The following is a 23007-nucleotide window of genomic DNA, read 5'->3' on the forward strand; positions in this document are numbered from 1 at the left end:
ATATTCCATGTTTCTTTTTTTTAAGCTTCTTGCATGATACCTGGGTCACCCAGTATAACACTGGTATACTGACTGACAAATTAATGCAAAGAAAGAAATTGTCATCCAGCCGACACAGTAGTGCCAGTAATCTGATCCCTGTTGTACGCAATACAGAAAATAAACTCCTCCATAAAACCTCGACTTTCAATTTCCGATAAAAGCACACGCAACTACGCGTACTTGCGTTAGCTGTATAGCTGTATAGCTATATATAGCTGTATATAGCTGTATAGCTGTACAAACATTAGCTGTATAGAAAAAAATACACGCAGTTCTGGTAAATCTTCGTTTGACACATCACAGAAGATTGAACTGTCAGCATTCTCGGACCACTTTTTGTCATTGTTTACATGAATGATCTTTTTTCGACCACTGAAAATATCAAATGGATAGGCTATGCAGACGATGCCACCATTTTTTTTCAGGGGCACAAATCCGGACACTCTCGTCAATTATGCAGACATTGTGTTCCAGCATATCGCAAATTGGTGTGACAGAAAGTATTTAAGAATTAATGCTAAAAAAACGCAAACGTTCATGTTTCGCCCAAAGCATAAGGCCCTGAATCTTGAAGACAGGTTGTATTTAAAAAGTGATGAAATTAAAATTTAAACGCCGTTAAACCACTAGGAGTTATATTTTCAGAAAATCAGATTTGGAACAAACATGTAGAATCTCTTTGCGGAAAGCTAAACAGAGTAACGGGACTGTTACATAGACACCGACATGTCTTGCCTACCACTGTGAAACGAACTCTATATAACTCACTTTTTCTTTCTACACTAAATTACTGTCACCTAGTCTGCGCAACGACATCAAAACAAAACATCGCTAAACTAAAATTATGTCAAAAACGGGCAATTCGTGTTGTAGCTAATCTTTCCTCCAAAGAACACACGTCTAAATATTTGTACGAATACAAAATAATGCCGGTTGAATTCATTTATTCATTTCGTCTAGCATTCGTGTACAGAACAACGTTGAGAAGGGGAAATGTTGATTGTGTAAATTTGTTTAACGTGAATCGTCGCGAAATTCCCTATAACACGAGACATGCCGACATTTGGTTAACAAGCTTTTGTCGTACTAATTATGGACACCAGTCTGTGTCCTACCGCATAGCTTATCTACTAAACACCGTAACTACAAGTGGAATAAAACCGGATACTATGTCTCCTCGTTCTTTTTTCACTTATTTCCTCTCGCAAAATCCCGCTGTGTAATTTCTGTACTTCTATTTTATTATTATATACATATTAGTACGTACATTGGTATTGGAATGCATTAGTATTAGTGCATGTATATCTGTATGTATGCACATATGTGTATGTTGTTTATGTATATCTGGTTAGAGGCATCTGATGTATTCAATGTTGTTTTCATTTTTTAGCTGCATTGTCACAGCTTATATTCTGAAATTATTTCATATGTACCTCTCTTTTCCTCAATTTTTTGTTCTTGTTCGGCACAAAAAGAATTACTGCCTGTACGTCCATGTTACCATTTTTTTTCTGAACATTTCCTGTAAAGTGCCTTGACTTATGTTATGTACCTATACTACTGCTGTACACTGTCGAATTGTACCATAGGGGGCCAGGCTTAGTCAAGCTGCAGTAATGCAGCTTTTTCCCGTCACCCCCTTTCTCTCTTTGTTGAGAGATGAAATAAAACTTTGATTTGATTTTGATTTGATTTGAACTGAGCTAAATTTATTTAGTAACAAACTTGCGACGATCCAGGAAAGGAAACTGCATGTTGCTGCTTGAGAGGAACCTAGCCACCGCATACACAGGGAGCTTCCTAGCAGTTGATTGAAAGCACGAGTTTTTCATAACGCTGTGAACGAAAATAAAAATGAAAGGAATTCATAGACAAAAAGATATGTGCGTTGGAACTCCATATTGTTTTGAGACACGTCACTGTGAAACTAATTTTCTTTATTCCCAAAGAAATTATGTTGCTTGTAGAGAGCCACATCATTCGCTTCTTCTTTCGGCATAACCCCCACTCTACCGTTTAGTTATATAAAATAATTGTTACAATTTATTGACTCTCATATGCACAGTTTATTGAAATCAGAAATACGCTGTGTTTTAACTATACATGACTGCAGTATTTCTTTTTCTCATTTTGCATGGTTCTAGCCGAAAGAATTATTTTCAATTTGTTCGCTTCGGACGTCGCAGCGCATGTAAAATCGAAATTGTTTACCTTCTCAGGTGCAATAAACTGAAAGTGAAACATATCAATAGTTTTGACGCGCTGAGCTTGCTCGGAGATGGACAAGTCCCGTTATGGAACAGAAACTTGCACTTCCGAGTATTTCCATGGCCTTTAAGGATATCATAAGACAGCAGTCGGTGAGAGAGGGTGCTTGCACCTAGATCGCTCGAGCGGTGGGAAACCACGGGAAGCTGCATTTACGATAAAGCGAGCAACCCTTGTACTATAGTGGCCTACGTCTTGGTGCCTCCAATACCCCTTCTTCTATTAGGAAATGTAGCTACACAGCTGTAGGAGTTGACCAAAATGACGTTTCTACGAAGGAGCCATAAACGCATCGTTAACATAGAACAAATAAGTACTAAAATTGTTCTGTATGGCCCTTTGTGTTGCTATTTCTTTCTGGCCAGTGTACTTGTAAAGAGATTCGGTCGGAGCTAAACGTCTTTTGCTGTTGTGTCAACGCTTTTTTTGATCACGTTCTTTTTTTTACTTTGTAAGTACTGATGGGCTTCAGGCAGTCATTGGTTCCTCTTGAATAGGAGGATCCTTCTTCGCTACTAGGCGGATCCTCCTACTAGGAGGATCCTGTCCGATGCAGTTAGGACAAGTCGTTTATACTTGAACAGCAATTCTGTCAATGAAATAAAAAACTGTGTGACATTTAACGCTATACGTAGGGTGGCAGATTGGCACGCGCAATCGCTTTACCCGCAATAATCTTTATGTTATTTGGATTTCACAGGTTTTAGGAAATACCTTAACGATCTAAAAATTTCTTACTGCAAGTATATGACCCTTTCGTAGAAGGGTGTGGATATACAGGGTGCTTCAGAAAATGCGCTTGAAATTCTTTGAGTATAGCAAAGATGCAATAAATAAGTAATTTATAATCTCAGAATACTACATTTGAATTTCACTCAATGTTGCAGTTACGCTATGCAAACTAGTTTCAGTATCCTTTTATACTTGCTGTTGTGGCTAGAAATATGCTTAGCTTTTAGTGCTTTTGTGATTTAACATATTATTTCAAGACGTTGAAGTCTCAACGTATACTGCGATTTGTAAATTTAAAGCCAGATCACTAATGTTTTTAACTGATATGAAGCAGCACTAATTCCTCAGACTATTTTTGAGAATTTTTATTTGAAGCTCAATGGGAAGTACCTCAAAGAACATGGAACTAATAATATTATATTGTAGTGCAAGTACTATTATACGTATGCTAAAAAAATAGGCACCTGGTTCCTACTTCCCTACTTTTTAGGTCGGATCAAGCAAAAAAAAAGCTTTGATAAATATTTCGTGGCGACAATACGAGTCATAGTGATGCCCATAGTATGCGGGAAAGCAGTACCTTCGTAAATGTGAAAACGGGTAACTTCTTATTCTATTATGAGCATTTTTTTTTCAGTCTTTGGTGCAGGTACCTGGTTTGTTTTGTACTCCATTCCCTAAGCCCTGGGAGCAATGGTTGTCAGGTAAGGGAGCATGCAGTAGCCTAGTCATATTTGGTTATAGCGTTCAATCAGCTTATATGCGCAAGAAGGATTGTCTAGTATGCGTTTCACTGGTGCTGGAGGCTACGCATGATTTGTTTGGTTTCGGTAGAGTGTTATATAAGATAATGAAGAGCGATGATCATTATTTACAGTAATGAATAAAAATTGGCTGTGGCTTAGCTTGGTTATGCCAGGATATACGTAGCGAAAGCTACGGCATAGCAAGGTTAGCCATGGTTAATGTCGATTGTAAGTCCAGGTTAGTCTGGTTGCCTATGTTGCGGCGTTTAGCCAGTCGTTCGTCGCGCTGCTCGTCTGTTTCCTGGGCGATTCGGTTCCTCTTCATCTCGTTCCGATGTCGATTCCAGGCCTCCTCCCGCTTATCAGAATTATCGCCGTCCATACTGCCGCTTCAACTGTGCTCGCTACGCGCGCGAGCTCTTTTTTTCAATCCTCCGACGTGTCATCAGGCATGTGACGCAGCTGGCGAATCCGGCGGAGGCGAGTGCAACGGCGAGGAACGCGGTGTGACGTCATACCAAACGCGCCGGCGGAAAGGCGCGGCGCTGCTCAGCAGCGGAACACCTGTGGCTCGGTGCTACTAGTGGCGCATGCGCAGTAGTGCCTAGGGAGAGAGAGAGCGAGAGAAATATCCGTGGCAAGGCGTGCGTTGTGACGTCATGTGCCTCCTCGGAGCACCGCCACAGCGAAATCGCAAGTTCGCGGCCAGTAATTTAAAAACACCTGCACAGGCGGTGACCATAACGTAGGAGAATTGAGTGCTAGACAAGCTTCTTTCAAAAGTCGCTCTGAAATCGACTGCGTGCTCTTGTGTGAATGAAAATCCCCCCAGGACGAGAAGGATTTCCTCGTAATAATTTGTACATGCACTGTAGAAATGCTGACGAGTAAAATTAACCCACGGTGAGAAAAATAAAGTCCCATTTGATATTAGCCCAAAATAATTATAAATTGACGCGCACTGGTCAGCGCCTACTGTTGTTTGAGCCATCATTAACGCAATCTATACATCAGATCGGAAAACGTGGGCAGCCCGACAGAAGCTTTGGTGTCTTCACTGGTGCTGTTAGAAAAATTATGTGGCAGAGTCAACCAAAGCGGAAATTTTTCATAGTTTTGTTGAGGTGTTAGGGGCATCGGAGGCTAGTTTCGACGACACCTCTAGTTGAGCTTTTAGTTTTCTAGACTCTCCAGTCTGTAATAAATGGTCAAATATGGCCAATGTTTAAAGTTCAGAGCTCATTTAAGACGTCGTCTGACGTTGCTAGTAGAATAAATTGAACAATAATGTTTAACGCCGCGCAGAACATCGCGCAATAAAATTTATCAATTTCTGCGCGGTAAAGGAAGAGTTGACTGAAGGGACAAACGATTCATCCCAATGGAAGTTTAAACCCTTCATCCTAGGAGCTCATAACTCCTTCCAGACATGCAAAACACCCTATCTTCAGCAACATAAAAGTGAGGGGTAATTTCATGTGTCAAACAAAAAACCAATTGTCCAAAATGCAGCTTTCCATCCCTTAGCAGGGACTAACGAGTGACGACGCCGTTTGCGCCTCGCCGTCGAGGAAGTATAGAGCGAGGGAGGTCTCGACTTGTTAAGCACGCTGACTTCATGCTTGCTTGAAGCTGACGTACGGGAATTCATGCGTTACGTATACGGAACCTTACGTTATGCAGGTCGTTTCGTTGTTGTGACGTTCGGCAATAGGCACCAAGAAACTTGTCAATAGAAGGAACAATAGAAGTTAGGAAACTACACCATCCAAGAAAGAAGTCGAATGCAGTAGTCGTGTCTCCATCCGGCTCTACAGTTACCCATAAGTTGAAGAAAGTTTTTAGCTCTTACAAGCCATGCAAGCTGACCAAAGATAAAGCGTAGTCATAAAAACCGACCATTTCCGAGCGGCCATTCTCTCTCCAACCGAAAAACTGCGAGCGGAGACGTTGAGCGGTGGCTAGATCTGGCATGGCCACGCGGAGCTCTATAGGCAGGCAGCTACTCAAAGCATCAGCACTGCCTCCAATGTATCACACTATAAACCTGGTAACCCTTACTACAGGTGCACATGTTCAAATAATAGTGTACCGATATTTAAAAAATTACTTAGTAACCTGTAGGTTTGTAGCCTTTAGTAGAGGCACACGCACCGATGTGTAATCCATAGTATTGGTACATATGCTTTCTATATTTTGCAGATTACATTGAACCGGTGTAGTAACATGTGTACATTCTTAATTCTTACCGGTGACCGCTTTTCACCGTCTAACCACTGTTACAAAGTTTTCACACGACGCAGGACGCGCCCTTGTACCGCATCTATTTCGAATGCTGTAGCTGATATTCATGTAAAATAATCTTGTCGATAATCAGATTGCGTGCGCCATGCGAACAGTGTTGTGCAGATTCTAATACTTCCGCGGGCACAGCGATTAAGCTGGAACGTTCGGGGTACGTCATCTGTAAACGCCTGACGCGTCTGACCGTCTGTCACGTATAGATCACGTTTAGACGATCGCAGCCTGTACTAGCCGCTAGCTTTTGCACTTTAGTGTTACTTGTATTATTGGGCATAAGTTCGCCTAAAGGAGTGACTTCTCTTACTCTGAGTTGGTCCAATGTTGTTCTTAACCACCACTATACAATGCGACATATTTTCCTTCTGCCTCCACACAATAAAACTGACATCGGAACCCTCAAATAGGCATATGGTTAAAGACTGATGACTTGCAGCTTAGGACCAATGCCTGTTTTTATTTAACTTCAAATATGTTTTAGCAAATGTCATATAGGTTCCCTCGTTCATGCGCTGAAATTTATTCTAAGCTATTTCAGTGTAGTTCGCAGATTTGAGGCCGTACATAAGAATAAATTCATAAATATTATCAAAATTATTCATTTGTTAACTTGATAACCGCGTGAAAATATTTATTCATCAGTAAGACCTTGGTTCTGTCTTGTTGGTTCATCATGAAAATATAGGCAGAGCAGTACCCCAAAACTAACACAAAGGCGGACATAAACAGGACTTCGTTGCTCCTGCTAACGCCTTTCTTGATGGCGTGTGTTATTGCACGCGGCCCTGCCGAAATTCTCGTGTAGTAAATATTTAGAGTTATAATTTTGATAGCGCTCTGGTATATCACTCGTTTGCGAATGAATGTCGCACGAGCTTGTTCGCACGGAAATTTATGACTTCTCAAATACCTCACGTAAGGTAAACTGCTTACTGGGTCTCCCACACAGAGATGTATGATTGGCTTAGAAAAAAGTTGAAAGGGGTATATTAGAAAGAAACTTTTGTTTAGAAAAACACTGGTAAGAAACATGATTACGACACAAAATAGATCCTCAAAAAACAGCATGCTAATATGCAACAAGGAACAATTTCAAATGTTGAAATGACTAGAAAGAATTACTAGCATGAAATGCAAAGTTAATGCATCACAAAAAAGCTAGCTTCACACCAATAGAAATAATTCTCTGGGGCCTGACAGCTTTTGTCAATAGTTTAGGTATTTATTGAAATGTATAAATTATTTTCCTCACTATTCTGATTTACGAACTTTCCCGCAAAACATTAATCATAGTTAAAGTATCCACTTACGTGGGCATAGATAGCAAAGAAAAAAATCCGAACTCCTTTGTTTGGGAAAAGATGACATTGCAGGGAATGATTGAGAAAGGTATTATCGCTAATAATAGCAACCCATTTGTGAAAATTTACCTTAAGAACATAGGTTATTACTAAATGAACACCAATATTTTAATGTTAAATTTAATAATAGTTTATGATTGACAGATTTATATGAAAGTTAGGTAAATAATAACAAGACAACCCAGACGCACATTTTAGCAAATGGCCGTTTCTTAAGTAACCCTCACCTTCAACGGAGCTAAAGATCACTTCAAACGCATGCTAACAACTCCCCAATGCACCACTTCCCATGACAGTAGAATCTTCTGTGTTGGTAAAGGTATTTCAGAAAAGATATACGCCTACTCCAGACTCTTAAAGTAGTATCCTAAGCGGTAAATAATGAGGGCATGCTCAAGACCAACACTAGAAACTTTAGTAACTTCGGCCTGACGGCCACCAAACATGCGTATTCTTTCTAGGCTACTGTATATGCGGGGAGCCGCCACTTGAAACTCTCCAGAGAGCAGCGGCGCCTATAAAAGGAGTGCGAAAGGTGACGGAAACAACACAAGGGTTATAGTTCAAATGATACGGAGCACAACATCATGAGTCACCTGTAACCGAAGAAAATGAGTAAAATGGTGCTATTAACCGTGCAATGTGCAGATTTAAGGCAGAAAGCTGGGCTAGTTGGTGGTTATTCGTATAAGCGGACATCACATTAGCGCGAAAAGAAGGACATGGACAGGAACGTAAAAAAAGAGACACACCGAACGCTAGACATCAACTGCCTTTATTCTCAGGAGGACACAAATATATATGCAAAAAGACACGTGCTACATGATGAATCCCTAAAGCGCATGCGCAATGACACCTTATTGTGCAAGAATTTTATTTCTTTTGCTATCAAAGATCCGTTAGGTTTGCTGACGCAAGCCTGTTCTTGCCGATGAATAAGGAAGGCCTCGAGTATTTCGCGCTCTCTCTGATCGGTGCTAGAAGTGATCACTTGAGTCTTACCAAAGAGCGACATGCATTCATTCTCACAGCGCTTGCAATGTGACGCCAAGTACCCAGATCCCGATGGTGCTTCGACAAGCAGCTTGTGCTCCATTAGTAAAACGTTGATGCATTGGCCAGTTTGGCCGACGTATCCATTTCCGCATGACAGCGGAATTCTGTACAGCACATTTGTCCTGCACTCCACATAAGGCAGTTCATGTTTAATTGGGCAGGGTGCTTTCCTGCAAGCGGCGCCATTGACAACTTTGAAAAATTTCCCGAGTTTATCCGGCGCCGTGAGCACAACTCGGACATTGCCTTTCTGCGCCATCTTTTTAAGGCGGTGTGTCACACAAGGTTCATGAAAGTGTACATTTACAGGCAGTTTGCCTGACAAAGTCAGGGTTCCCTAGGGAACTTGTGGCTTCCGTGGCTGAAGGGCTGACAAAAGTGGTTAAAGCTGGTGATCGGGCGTTGACGATTGAGGGACAAGCTCATGAGAGGTCTAGATGCGTGGCACTGCCCTATATTCACCAGCTGACACACCGCCTTGAAAAGGTGGCGGAGAAAGCCAATGTCCGAGTTGTGCTCACGGCACCGGATAAACTCGGAAACGTTGCAAAGTTGTCAGTGGCGCCGCTTGCAGGACACCACCCTGCCCAATTAAACATGAACTCCCTTATGTGGAGTGCAGGACAAATGTGTTGTACAGAATTCCGCTGTCATGCGGAAGTTGCTACATCGGCCAAACTGGCCGATGTAGCAACTAAACTATGTAATTATGTAATGATGTAAAACTAAATTACATTATAAGTACATGTCCAGAAGTAAAATTCAACATTTACGCAGATGATACAAGTATATTTTTGCCAGCAAAAGAAATCAACCAAATAGTTGGCAATGCCAACGAAATGCTGGGTAAACTTGAAAAGTGGACGGAAGAAAATGCCTTAAAAATCAATGTACGGAAAACAAAGGCAGTTTTATTTCACGCTGTAAACAAGAAGATAACATTAACTCAAAGGGTTCTCCAATTGAACTCCAATTGAAATAGTACCTTCTATTAAAACACTGGCTGTTGTCTTCCACAATACCTTGTCTTGGGACGAGCACATAGATCAGTTAGCAACAAAACTCTCCCAAGTAATTGGCCTCATATATCGGAGCGCAAGCATACTACCACGCAGTGTAATGATGCTAATTTACAACAATTTATTTGTTCCAGACCTATTTATTCTGACCTAGTTTGGGCCTCTACGACGCAAACCAATCTGCGAAAAATCCATGTTTTGCAAAAAAGTTTCTGCGAGTTATTGCGGATGTAGCCAGGTACTATCCACCTGTGTCCTTATTTCGCACCTACAACATCATGCCAGTAACAAATATTTATGATTATTGCCTTTACAAGCGATATCAAGAAGAGATAAAAATAATACCTGTTTCTTGCGTCAGTTAGTGAAGTTGAAATATCACTCTACTACATATAATACGCGAAATTTTCAAACTTGGGCAATAGATACTTGTAGGACAACATATGGCTTACAAATGTTAAAAAACCGGCTGCCAAGGTTATTGAATACACTACAGAAACAAAATATAGAGCCCGACAAAATTACTTTTGCGGACCTTCGAAAATACTTTAGTGCGTAGAAGAAGAAAACAAAAAGGGAAACACGAATAGTGTAGTTAGTGTATAATCTTGCTGTAATTTCACTGCGGAGTTATCTGCGCTTTCTGCGGTGCATTTTGTGTGCGCTGGTCTCTGGTGGCGTTCTTGTATGGATAAACAGTGTCTTGAAAGCTCAATGTTTGTACTTCATAACCTGTAATTTATTTGACGATGTCTGAATATGGGAATGAGTTTTACCTTTTTGTATGCATGGATTTCAGGCAGTCTTTACTATAACTCATATGTATTATATAATTTGCTGACTGCTACCTGCTAACATAATCCTAATCCATAAGAAAGGGGACGCCAAAGACTTTAAAAATTATAGACCGATCAGCCTACTGTCCGTTGCCAACAAAGTATTTACTAAGGTAATTGCAAATAGAATCAGGAACACCTTAGACTTCTGTCAACCAAAGGACCAGGCAGGATTCCGTAAAGGCTACTCAACAATAGACCATATTCACACTATCAATCAAGTGATAGAGAAATGTGCAGAATATAACCAACCCTTATATGTAGCTTTCATTGATTACGAGAAAGCGTTTGATTCAGTCGAAACCTCAGCAGTCATGGAGGCATTACGGAATCAGGGTGTAGATGAGCCATACGTAAAAATACTGGAAGATATCTATAGCGGCTCCACAGCCACCGTAGTCCTCCATAAAGCAAGCAACAAAATCTCAATAAAGAAAGGCGTCAGGCAGGGAGATACGATATCTCCAATGCAATTCACAGCGTGTTTACAGGAGGTATTCAGAGACCTGGATTGGGAAGAATTGGGGATAAAAGTTAATGGAGAATACCTTAGTAACTTGCGATTCGCTGATGATATTGCCTTGCTTAGTAACTCAGGGGACCAATTGCAATGCATGCTCACTGACCTGGAGAGGCAAAGCAGAAGAGTGGGTCTAAAAATTAATATGCAGAAAACTAAAGTAATGCTTAACAGTCTCGGGAGAGAAGAGCAATTTACAATAGGCAGCGAGGCACTGGAAGTCGTAAGGGAATACATCTACTTAGGGCAGGTAGTGACGGCGGATCCGGATCATGAAACGGAAATAATCAGAAGAATAAGAATGGGCTGAAGTGCGTTTGGCAGGCATTCCCAAATCATGAACAGCAGGTTGCCGTTATCCCTCAAGAGAAAAGTATATAATAGCTGTGTCTTACCAGTACTCACCTATGGGGCAGAAACCTGGAGGCTTACGAAAAGGGTTCTACTCAAATTGAGGACGACAGAACGAGCTATGGAAAGAAGAATGATGGGTGTGACGTTAAGGGATAAGAAAAGAGCAGATTGGGTGAGGGAACAAACGCGAGTTAATGACATCTTAGTTGAAATCAAGAAAAAGAAATGGGCATGGGCAGGACATGTAATGAGGAGGGAAGATAACCGATGGTCATTAAGGGTTACGGACTGGATCCCAAGGGAAGGGAAGCGTAGCAGGGGGTGGCAGAAAGTTAGGTGGGCGGATGAGATCAAGAAGTTTGCAGGGACGGCATGGCCACAATTAGTACATGACCGGGGTTGTTGGAGAAGTATGGGAGAGGCCTTTGCCCTGCAGTGGGCGTAACCAGGCTGATGATGATGATGATGATGATGATGATGATGATGATGATGACCTGAAGTTGCCAGTGCGGGGGCCTGCGGCCTTGTTAAGCTGCAGTGCGACAGCTTTTTCTGTAGGCCTCCGTCATGGTGTATTTCGGATGCAAATAAAGTTATTATTATTATTATTATTATTATTATTATTATTATTATTATTATTATTATTATTATTATTATTATTATTATTATTATTATTATTGTTAAGGGGGTGGGGTAGGGCAAACCCCCCAAAAAATCGTATTTGCAATTCTTGAACAGAAAAATCGACTGCACTATGAGGAATGAACCTGCGGAAGTGCGACCTCGAGCTCCCGCTCAAAGCGGTTCAAATGTCGCGCCGAAGGGTACCGCGCGCCCTGCCTTATAATGGCGGGCGGAGGCCGGTTTGCTTATCGTTGTCGTTCGCGGATTTCTTCGCTATGGCGTGGTTTTTTTTTTTTGCTTGCGTGTGTTTGTGTGTGGTAAGTATATGATTTGTACTAAAAATTATATATTAATTAAAATAAAATGAGACATCCACCCAATCGTAGCAATTGTCACAAAGGAATCCCATGCGGGTTCCTCGAAAGGAAAGCATCGCAGTTGACGAAAAGCTGCTCTTTCATTGGGCAAGGGGCCAAAGTTCCTTAACTTTCTCGCAAAAAGACTATTTCGCACTTCAAGATCAGGCAAACAAACTACAAGATTCTTTGGGTTTTATGCTTTATTTGTGCTTTTGACTTCATGACAGTGAGAGCCCGTCGCTACAGCAGCATTAGTTTCTAGCTAGGGACCGCAACTGCATACTCATAATCAAGAATACATTCTTCCTCACAAGAAGTTCATGCTTTAAGACCCAACCTAACAAACGAGGAGTCTCTGGGAAAATGCTGCGGTCACCTCTAGCGGTCTCCTCTAAAACTAGCGTAACAGGGCCCTCGTTAATGGAAGTGTTTAAAATAAACATTTGGGTTGGGTTTATTCAATGCATAGGTTTGTAAGTGCTTTCGCAGCTCACTACGAGCCCTTTCTGTTCGCGGCGTAACGAAACGTAGGCGTTTATGTTTACTTTTGCAAAGCGATACTTTGCAAGAGCACAAGCTTCATCGGTTGGTTGCCCTACTCGTGGACTTGGGCGTGCTGCTTATGAACAGTGCATTTGGAATCGAATCTGTGTACAAGACACCAACGCAAAGCGTGCGCCAAAAAAAAAAAAAACATTTGTATACCCAAATTATCGCTCAGTGTAGCAAACACCGACAGGACGCACATACGCAAAATCACATGGGTACCGCAATTTTGGTTCGTAAGACACAGCAAAATCTGAAACATAAATGACAGGAGTCATCGACATATTGCGGTGCGGACAAATTTTATTCATCCATTTTAAAAGTCTTCGCTGATGCCTGGAGCGACACTGAAGTGGGTGTTTACGATTTGCCTTCTTTTCCTCCTTCAAATAAATTAGAGTCGATTGGTTTCTGAAAAGGGGAAACAGAAAAGTGTATCATCTTAGATACTGGCCACAGTAAAACGACTCGAATGTAAAGAATACCTCTAGGCCTCTACGACTACAGGACAATAGTCAAATTATTTTTGTACCTGCAATGTTACATCGATATGAACAAATCGCATAAATAGAAATAGACGGAACTAGAACAATATACAACGGTGAATTCGTTGACAGAAACCCACCTATAATATTCGCATGTAACTGGGCAGTATCCTGCACTGAGCTTTCTACATTCATTGCTGTTTGCGTAGCCTAGCCTGATGACTTCATCTTACTTTTTTAGAAGGAGGTTTTTGACTGCCATAGGGCTTCGCTGAGCTGCGGGGTATAGCTTTACAAAGAAAATACAACATAGTCGGTACTGTACGATTTGTTTTAGTCACTGCAAGGCGTGATACGATGATTAGCAACTTCTTTGTTGCCGTAGGGGCAGTTTCTCTTTCAACGTGATTACACATGTTCAGTTGTGGAATTGAAATAAGATACTTGTCAAAAGACATAAGGAGACGTATACTTACACTTCTTCTTGCGGAGCAGAGCACCGTAGTGGTAGGGAGAGCCAAGACCATAGCCGTAGTTCAGGCCATAGCCGAGGAGACCGTGGCCGTAACCGTAGTGGCCAGCACCGTAGCCGAGGGTGCCAACGCCATAGCCGTAGACTGGGGCAGCGTGGTAGGCAGAGACAGCTGGGGCATGGTGGACGGTGGTGGTGGCGACAGCTGGGGCAGCGGCGTAGGTGGCGACTGGGGCGTGAGCGACGGTGGCCACAGCTGGGGCGTGGTAAGCAGCGGCGTAGGTGGCCACTGGGGCGTGGGCCACAGTGGTCACAGCTGGTGCGTGGTAGGCGGCGAAGGCTGGGGCAGCAGCGTAGGTAGCGACTGGAGCAGCGACAGCGGTGGCGACTGGGGCGTGAGCAACGGCGGTGACAGCTGGGGCGTGGTAAGTGGTGGCGACCTTGGTCACAGCTGGAGCAGCGGCGTAAGTGGCAACGGCTGGGGCAGCGTGGGCGACGTGGGCCACAGCTGGGGCGTAGCCGGCGTAGCCAAGGCCATAGCCAAAACCGCCGTGGCCAAGACCATAGCCAAAACCGCCGTGGCCAAGACCATAGCCGAATCCGCCATAGCCAAGACCGTAACCAAGACCGTAGCCGCCGTAGCCGAGGCCATAGCCGTGGCCATAGCCAGCGTAGCCAGCGAAAGCGCTGGTGGCGAGAGCCAAAAGGACGCAAGCACGGATCTGCGTAGATACGAGGGTCCGTTCTTAGCGTTCCCTCATGCAACTTTTAAACGTTGAAGATGAACCAGATTATTGCTGATATTTTGGACTGGTATTTAGGCACCGAAGCATTGTTTATATTTGATGGACTTAATTATGCGGACGTTTTTACTAATTGAACAGGAGATAGCGTGTCCTCAGTACGTCCTTTCTAGGGTTCTTTGAGCTTCAATCATATTAGCAGTGGGGTGGCTCTTAAACTTTATTGAGTGTTGGCGCTGGTAGAGCACGCTCAGAAAATTTCTCTGCGCTAGTAGGTGTTTCAAGCGTCCTGGAACTTAGTCGTTGTTACCGTACACTTCATTAGCCCCTGTTGCATAATCAAATTGATTGTTCATAAATTTGAGCAACTGCGTGTATTCATATTGGGAGTTAAGTAAGTCTACTAATGACTTCGACAATAATGCTGCGACATGCAACATAATTTCGGAAGGAACAGTTGCATCGAAATCGTTCAGTACTGATTTTGCTACAGAGAAAACTCGAGACAGTGCTGCTTACCATGGTGACTTTAGAGCTGCCGCTGAGCCAACTGCTAAACTTGCTTTGTTCTGGAGCCCTTATATATACGAAGAATTCTTGCCTGAAGCCGTGGACACGTGGTATCAATAAATGAGGCGGAGAATCGCACTCGCTTTGGTATTCCGCGCGACACCGTGACGGACCAAGCGAAAGTGCAGTGCTGTGTTATACGGTTCTACGCGCTTTGAACTGGAATAAAGGCCGCACCCTCACCTTGAGAATTACTCTCCTGAAGGACTCGAGTGAAGGTAGGGGCAATAAAGTGATACGTGGTGCACCGCGCGTTGCGTAATAGTGATGAATCTATTTCTGGGAACGGCTACGAGCTTATATGTGCGAAGAATGTAAATACGCTTAACAGCTCACGGGCTTACATAGGCTACCTGAGCTATCCTGCACCGAGATACAAAGAAAAAAAAAGAGGATATTGATTATTCTAAGTGCGTATGGCAAAGTGCACCTTGGTGCAGTACTTTTGAGAAACTGCCAGCAATTTATGATCACTGACATTCAGTAGCGAGAGAGTAGTATTTATGTGAGCTTTTATTGGCCGTTTAAATTTGAAAATGTAGTTAGGGGATTGTAGAGAAGTGTAAGCTAAGTCAAATTTACGTCTGCTAAGTAGGCTACACACAGGTGTTTACTTTTTACCCCAAATAGAGAAAGTCTGCGAAATATGACAAAGTCCACGTGACTGCAAGCCCGTGCGCACGGAACAGCAACTGCATCAAACAGTCTCATGCAGCGAGAAAAGAGAGAAGAATATTTTAGCAGTGCCCGTAGGGGTGCCGCATTCCTGTGTTGGATGGAGGCCTTAGTCCAGAGTCCCAGCGGCGCTGAGCGAGCTGTTCAGGGCAGCGCATTTCGTTGACCTTTATGCGCAATAATCGCCGGCGCACTCTAAATAGAGTTTACATCCATTGGGGTGTACAGCTGCCACACAACAATAATCGTCATCTGCCTTGCTTGCGTTTCCCTTCTTGAAAACGCCGCGTCCGTTACTTTCCTGTTGGCAATGATATGTCATGCTGATAACGCGCATGCCATTCGTTACTTGGAAGTACCGGGCTCTCAGCGTTAGAGAAAGGAAATGCGGACAAGACCAGGGCCGGTATTTTGTAGCGATGCCTTTTCCGATTCACTGCCTTTTCAGGCTTTTCGCGCTTGGCCACTGGTCAGAGCGACGGTCTGCCCACATTATCAACGCGATCAGGCGGCCGTGTGTGGTGGATGATAAGAATAGCATAGAATAAGGCATCAGGCATCGCTACAATATAGCGGCCCAGACGACGTTTATTGTTGTGTGGCAAGATACGACTCAAAAGGTGTAAACGTTCCTTTGAGAGGCACCGTTGACGCTTCCTGCAAAGAACACGCTTGCTGTTATCGCTGCCACTCGGCACAGTAATGCACAAACTAGCTTTCCCCATGATATTTCTTTTTTTTATGGTGCTGGTATTGCGCGTGCTCTGTTGCGTGGGTCCAAGTCTTATATTCGTGGGCCTTGTCTGCTTGACGGAAAAAAATGAACGTAGGATGTGTGCCTTGCTTAGTACACTTCATTGTTACGCCCCTTACGCCCCTCTACGACCGACTAATTGGCATCTTGGAAATTACAACAGCAGCTAAAAAGTTAGCTCATTGCGTTTATTTCACAGATCGCGTCAGTGACCAAACATTACTGGCGTTTTCTTAAGAAGCTTCTTAAGAACATTCACTACGTATTATTCGCGTAGAATATTCCGGTTTTCATTCTTTTTGGTTCGTGCATGATAGCTGGGTCACCCAATATAACACTCAAATAAAGGAAATAAATTCCTGCATAGAAGCTGGACTTTAAATTTCCGATAAAAGCGGACGCAAATATACGTAGGGGCGTTAGTTGTATAGGAATAATACGCACCGATCTGATACATCTTCGGTTCACACATTACAACAGATTGAACTGAACTGAGTTGAATTTATTCTGTAACAGACTTGTGAAGATCTAGGCAAGAAAGCAATTCGTTTGCTCTCAGACGTCGCTGCCTATGTAAAATCCAATTTGTTTACCTTCTCAGGGGCAATAAACTAAAACTGAAACTAATCAATAATTTTGAAATGCTGAGCTCTCTCGGAGATCGACACGTCCCGTTATGGAGCATAAACTTGCGCTTGCAAGTAGTTCCATGGCCCTTAAGGACACCATAAGACAGCTGTCACGGAGAGAGGGTGCTTTCACCTAGATCGCTAGAACGGCGGGAAACTACGAAAAGCTGCCTCTGTAATTGAGCGAGAACCCCTTGTACTATGGTAGCTTACGCCTTCGTGCCTCCGATACCCCTTCTTTTATTAGGAAATGTAGCTGCGCAGCTAAAGGAGTTGACGAAAATTACGTTTCTACGAAGGAACGATAAACGCATTGCTATTTATTTATTCATGCTGTTAAGCCTCACTTGAGGGTCGTTACAGGCAGGGTCAGTAATTGAAATGAGTTATAAAATTAGTAGGTATTAAAATTATTCTGTATTGCTCTTTGCGTTGGTATTTCTTTCTGGCCAGTGTATGTTTAAAAATATTAGTTAGGAGGTTAGGAGGTCCTTCTGTTGTGTTCACGCTTTTTTGATCACGCTCTTTTTTTTTCTTTCTAAGTACTGATGGCCTTCAGGCAGTCATTGCTTCCTCTTAAATTGCAGGATACTGAGCTGTGCAGTCAGGACAAGTCGTTTATACTTGAACAGCAATTCTTTCAATGAAATGAAAAACTGTGTGACATTTAACGCTATACGTAGGGTGGCAGATTGACACGCGTCATCGCTCCACCCGCAATAATCTTTATGGTATTTGGATATCACACGTTTCAGGAAATACCTTAACGATGTACAGTTTTCTTATTGCAAAAATATCACCCTTTTGAAGAAGGGTGTCGATAAATGCGTTTTTACAGTAAATGCGCTTGAAATTCCTTGAGTATAGGAAAGATGCAATTATTAAGTGATTTTTTCCCGATTAGATTTAATCTCTAAATTATGCATTTGAATTTCACTCAGTGCTGCAATTACACTCGGCAAATTAGACTCAGTGTTCCTTTACCTTTCTTGTAGTGGCTACGAGAAGAAAAGGGGTTAACCAGGAGCCCGATTTTTATTAATCGTATCATGAAAAGCCAACATATACACCAAGGACAACATATGAGAAATTACTTGTACTTTCTAATTGAATTGAGGAAAGGAGTAAAAATAATGGCAATGAAAATGGATGAAAAGACAACTTGCCGCTGGAGGGGAACCATTCCACGTATTCGCATTACGCATGCGATGCTTGTGGCTTGAAATATGCTCATTTTTAGTGCTTTTGTGATTTAACATATTGATGCTTGCATATTGTGTGTTTCTTGTGGACGATGCACACGGGCGCCCCGATGAAGACGCTCTCTGGCTCTTGAGCTGTCGGCTGAACTGACCAGTGCTGCAGTTATCCTATGTAAATATACTTTGTAAATAGTCTCAATTTCGTAATCCTTCGTTCGCGTAACATTTTGGTGAAAGGTGCCGTTCCCCGTCCTAGCCACGAATCACCGCAGCGGCCGCACTGTCCTGCTTTCCGCCATGGTTCCCGGTGACGACACCTCGTTTGCTTCTACTCCTGCGACCCCGACAACAATGTACGTTATGGTTACCGATCAACGCGATCCTAGCATATTCTCCGGCCCAGATGATGTCGACGTTGAAGACTGGCTCAGCCTGTATGAACATGTTAGCAAAAACAACCACTGGGACCCTACCATTTTGATAGCGAATGTCCTATTCTACTTGGGCCGAACTCCTCGTGTCTGGTTCCGGACACACGAGGATGAGATCCCTAGCTGGGATTACTTCAAGGAGAAGCTCGGCGACCTCTTTGCAAATTCCACCGGTAGGTAGCTGGCTGCTAGAAAAGAGCTTGCTACCTGAGTTCGGTCTTCTACAGAATCGTAAGTCTCCTACATACAAGACGGGCTCCCTCTTTGCCGGAATGTTGACGATAAAATGGCCGACGTTGACAAAGTCGGCTACGTACTCAAATGAATCGCGGACGACGCGTTCAACTTGTTGATCTTCAACAATGTGTCCACCATCGACGTCATTGTCAAAGAATGCCGCCGCTTTGACCTCGCGAAAAGCCGCCGCGTCATTCCACAGTTATCCCGGCTGCCTACCACGGCTGCGACGTCGTCTTGCGTCGACTTTACCGCTTCACCACCCTTAAATAAACACGTCACCAGTATTGTTTGCCGCGAGCTCGAGGCTACAGGTCTTGCGCCGTTCCATCCACGCCCGCTTCCTCCAACCATTGACTAACCAGCCCCAGCAATCTCTCTCATTCAGGCAGTTGTGCGGCAAGAATTTTCAAACCTAGGTTTTCCTGTTCCCTGCTCCGTCTCCCGACTTGACGCCCAATCGTTGTCGACAGTTACGCCTCCAGAGCGATATCTATTCCCCTCCCAGATACCGCAACCCTTTCGAGTGGAGAACTCCGGACGACAAGCCCACTTGCTTCCGTTGCCTCCGAATTGACCACGTCGCTCACCACTGCCGCACTTCCTGGACGTCACCGTATTCGAGCTCCTTTTCCCCGTCTCCACACCCATATGTCGGCCCGCGCCGTCACTCGCGTCGCCGTATGCCTCTAACCTCTGACCTATCTGTCGATGACAGTCGACCTGCTCGCTCACCGTCAACTCAGCGCCGTCGGTCCCCGTCGCCCCAGCCACGCCGCTATTCGTCGCCGACCAATTATGAAACCTCCCGGACGGGAAACTAGACCATGCACATCCTGGGGGTAGTGCTGCATTATCTTCGTCGTGTCGAAATCCTCCATTAACGCTCCCACAGAACCAGAACTTACTTGACGTTCACGCCGACGGTGCCCCTTTACCGGCGTTAATGTATACTGGAGCCCAGGTGCCCATAATGAGTTGTAACCTTTGTCGTCGAGTGAGCAAAGTTCTCACGCCTGCTAGTACAGGAGCCGTACCCGTGGCCGATGGCAGCACTGTTGACGTCACTTGAATGTGTACTTCCCGCATTAGCATCGCCGACCGCCACGTTCCAGTTCTTTTTACAGTGCTAACCAATTGTCCCCATGAGCTAATCATCGGACTCGACTTTCTCACGGCGCATTCAGCTTTGATCGACTCTTCTGCCGGTGCCCTTTGCTTCGAACTTCCTCTACTTGCGCGTATTCGTGCCGAACTGCTGAACAACTTTAGTAGGACCGCCTTTGTCCACCTGCCGCTTAAAGCCTTCACTTTCTTCGATTTGCTATAATCTTTTCCTGTGCCCGATGGTGATTACGGCGCTACACCTGCTGCTAATCTTAAATGCCTCTAAACGCTGCGCACGTTCGAAAAGCTAGCATCGCAGGCGAACGCATTTGGAACGAAAAACACTTACCAGAGTCAAGTATCCTCGCGTGGATGCCGGTGCAGTGGTAACAGTAGTGAAATTTTGACGAGCCTGTGACTGTGTATTGCTTGCAGTCGCACAATGGCTCGCTGAATCGTCCGCGCATCACGCCGAACATGTCTTTGTTGGTGAATGCCATGGACCGTTAACGTGCCAAACGTACGTATCCGAGTGGAAATACAAGCACATGTACAGCAAGAAATGCCGCGAAACGTTAAAGCGCCATTATGCACATATTGCATCATGCACCAAGGGTTCGTGGCACATGAAGCCTCGACCTCTATAACAGTCCACCTTGGCAATCTCGATGATGCGCAGTAGATCGGCGATATAAGAATAACAGAGACAACTGAAGAACATCCAGTGGAGGCATGCTCCGCATTCAGACCAAACAGAGCGATGCGTCGGGTCTCCCCCACAAATATTATTCAAGAACTGCAAACTGCTTCGCACAATGTACTTGCTGTCCAGCGCGCTTGGATAACTACGAGGCTTACCTGGTCACCCTGGAACGTCCCCAGACACTACTAAAGAATCTGATACAATGGCTGCGCTATGCGCCGAAATAAATATAAACAGCGTGCCGCGTGCAACTACAGGAGTTATGAACTTGAATACCTGCACCTGCAAATGTATTGTATAAAACAATCCCTGAGCGTGGAAGAGCAGCCCCGAAAGGACATCTCCGCTACCTAAGTGGACTCTGCAAGTCGGATGAGCATGACCTATATCGCCGACGTGCCCGACCAGCGGCGTTCATCAGCTCGTAGCATTACGCTAAGTGCTACGCAGGACGCACTGAAGCTTATGTTGCCTTAAAATTGCTTTCCAGAGTTAACACTGGCGGAATACCGTACGCCAGAGCCAATGACGATCGTCCAAATCAGTCCCGTCGTAGGAAACTGAGATCAGTCTCTCGGCCCGCTCGGATCATCTTGAATGAGGCCGAGCTAACTGAAGAGCAAGATAGTGGGGATTTGGGCACCCAGATAGCGCAGCTGGCGCGGCAGCTGGAAGTTTTGCCCGAAAAAAAAAGGCAAGAAGCGAGAGAACCTGGCCCGCCAGCACGGAGAACTGTTCCCTTGCTTGCCCCACACTAAGTGCCACATACTCCATGACTACTCCATGAAGTTGGCCACAGGTTCGTTGAACAGCGGCACATACCCGCTGCATACATGGTGCAGGTTGCTAAAGCGCTGGCGTGAAAGGCGTTCTTTGAAAAGCAGCGCATAACCAATGCATTTGTAACACAACGATGATAATGCGTCGAGTTGGTGCTCTTGAGGAACCTTAGTGAAGGCGGTACGATTCCGCTTAGCAACTGAGAAATTTATGGAATATTTTTCGTCATTCTAGAGCGCCACATATCCAGTGGCACATGGCAAGTCGCCCCAGTTGGCATCTGCAAGTCGTAGTTACGCACACACACACGCGCATACACACGCGCACACACACGCACACACCGTGGCACTGTTTATTCTATGGTACAATAGTTACACCACCGGGCTGCTGTGTTTAAGCAACAGGGTTCGAAACAAATCTTCAGACTAGCTTGAGTTACTATATGTCAGTGTGCACATACGCACCCTCTTCAACGAACGCCATTCCCACTGACATCGGTCACTGTAGATGTGGGATTGCGTATGCACTGCTCTTCAATGATACTCTTTGACGCTGATTTGGTGGACTGGATATGTGCCTGTCCGTTTTGTGCGGGTATTTAAAGAACCTCTTGGATGTCTACTTAAGTCACTGTGCATGTGCCACTGTGTATGTGCTGCTGCACAATGACCAAAAAAAAAACCTTTAAATTTATCTGGTACTGGATGGAAGCTATCTCACTTAACACGCGTGCCTGAAGGACGTGCCCGACGCGTGCCCGACGCTTTGGCAGGCTGCGCCTCAGCTGCCCTGGGCGTGTGCCACTTTTCAATAAACGTGTAAAATAAGCTGCGTCATTAATGCATTGGATACATACTGCTCTTCAGTGAACCTTCCGTCAACTAGGATCACTGGATGTATCACACTGAGTATGCGGCAAGCTAGAGAACAATTCTCAGCGTCTGCACGCACTGGCGCGTCACGCTTTTCTTCCCGCAGGCCAAGCGCGGACTTCGTAACAACCCCACTAGATGGCGCAGCCTCTCCAGAAAGCCGCGCGAGAGAGAAGCCCGGCTGCCGCATGACGCGTTTCAACGTTCGCACGCTACGGCACGCCATAATTTTCGGAGACCACGCGCAGGCCTCCTGACTGAACCACTGGATGGCGCCGAATGTTCTTAGGGAACAGAGCAGTCACCAGAAAATTTTACAATACCTCAAATCTACGCGGCATGCCGGCAACATAAAGTAGCGGGGGTCATATACCTTCCAGAGTGCCGACACACTGCTGGCAAGCGTTGAGTAAAAGACTGAGTTTTTCGCTGCAAGATCTCATGTATTGTTCGGCGAAACAGTAATAGTTGTTCTTGTTTCTTCAAACGGATATAACATGATTCTGAAATAGCAATGTGTATGAACGTACTGTGCGGTAAGCGTTGGATCGTTTCAAGAAATGTGCGGCGGTGGTTGCGATGT

At 44.4% G+C, this 23007-nt stretch overlaps 1 protein-coding gene across 1 annotated transcript in view; it reads right to left on the reverse strand.

Annotated features, from left to right (window-relative positions):
• Positions 1–23007, reverse strand: part of LOC142583652 (uncharacterized) — a 36521-nt gene that overhangs the window by 12022 nt on the left and 1492 nt on the right. The window contains exon 2 of the mRNA XM_075694144.1: positions 13722–14443. Coding sequence (XP_075550259.1) covers positions 13722–14443 — 722 coding nt within the window. The remainder of the gene's footprint in view (positions 1–13721; positions 14444–23007) is intronic.

The sequence above is a fragment of the Dermacentor variabilis genome, chromosome 5, assembly GCF_050947875.1.
Source record: "Dermacentor variabilis isolate Ectoservices chromosome 5, ASM5094787v1, whole genome shotgun sequence".
NCBI lineage: Eukaryota > Metazoa > Arthropoda > Arachnida > Ixodida > Ixodidae > Dermacentor > Dermacentor variabilis.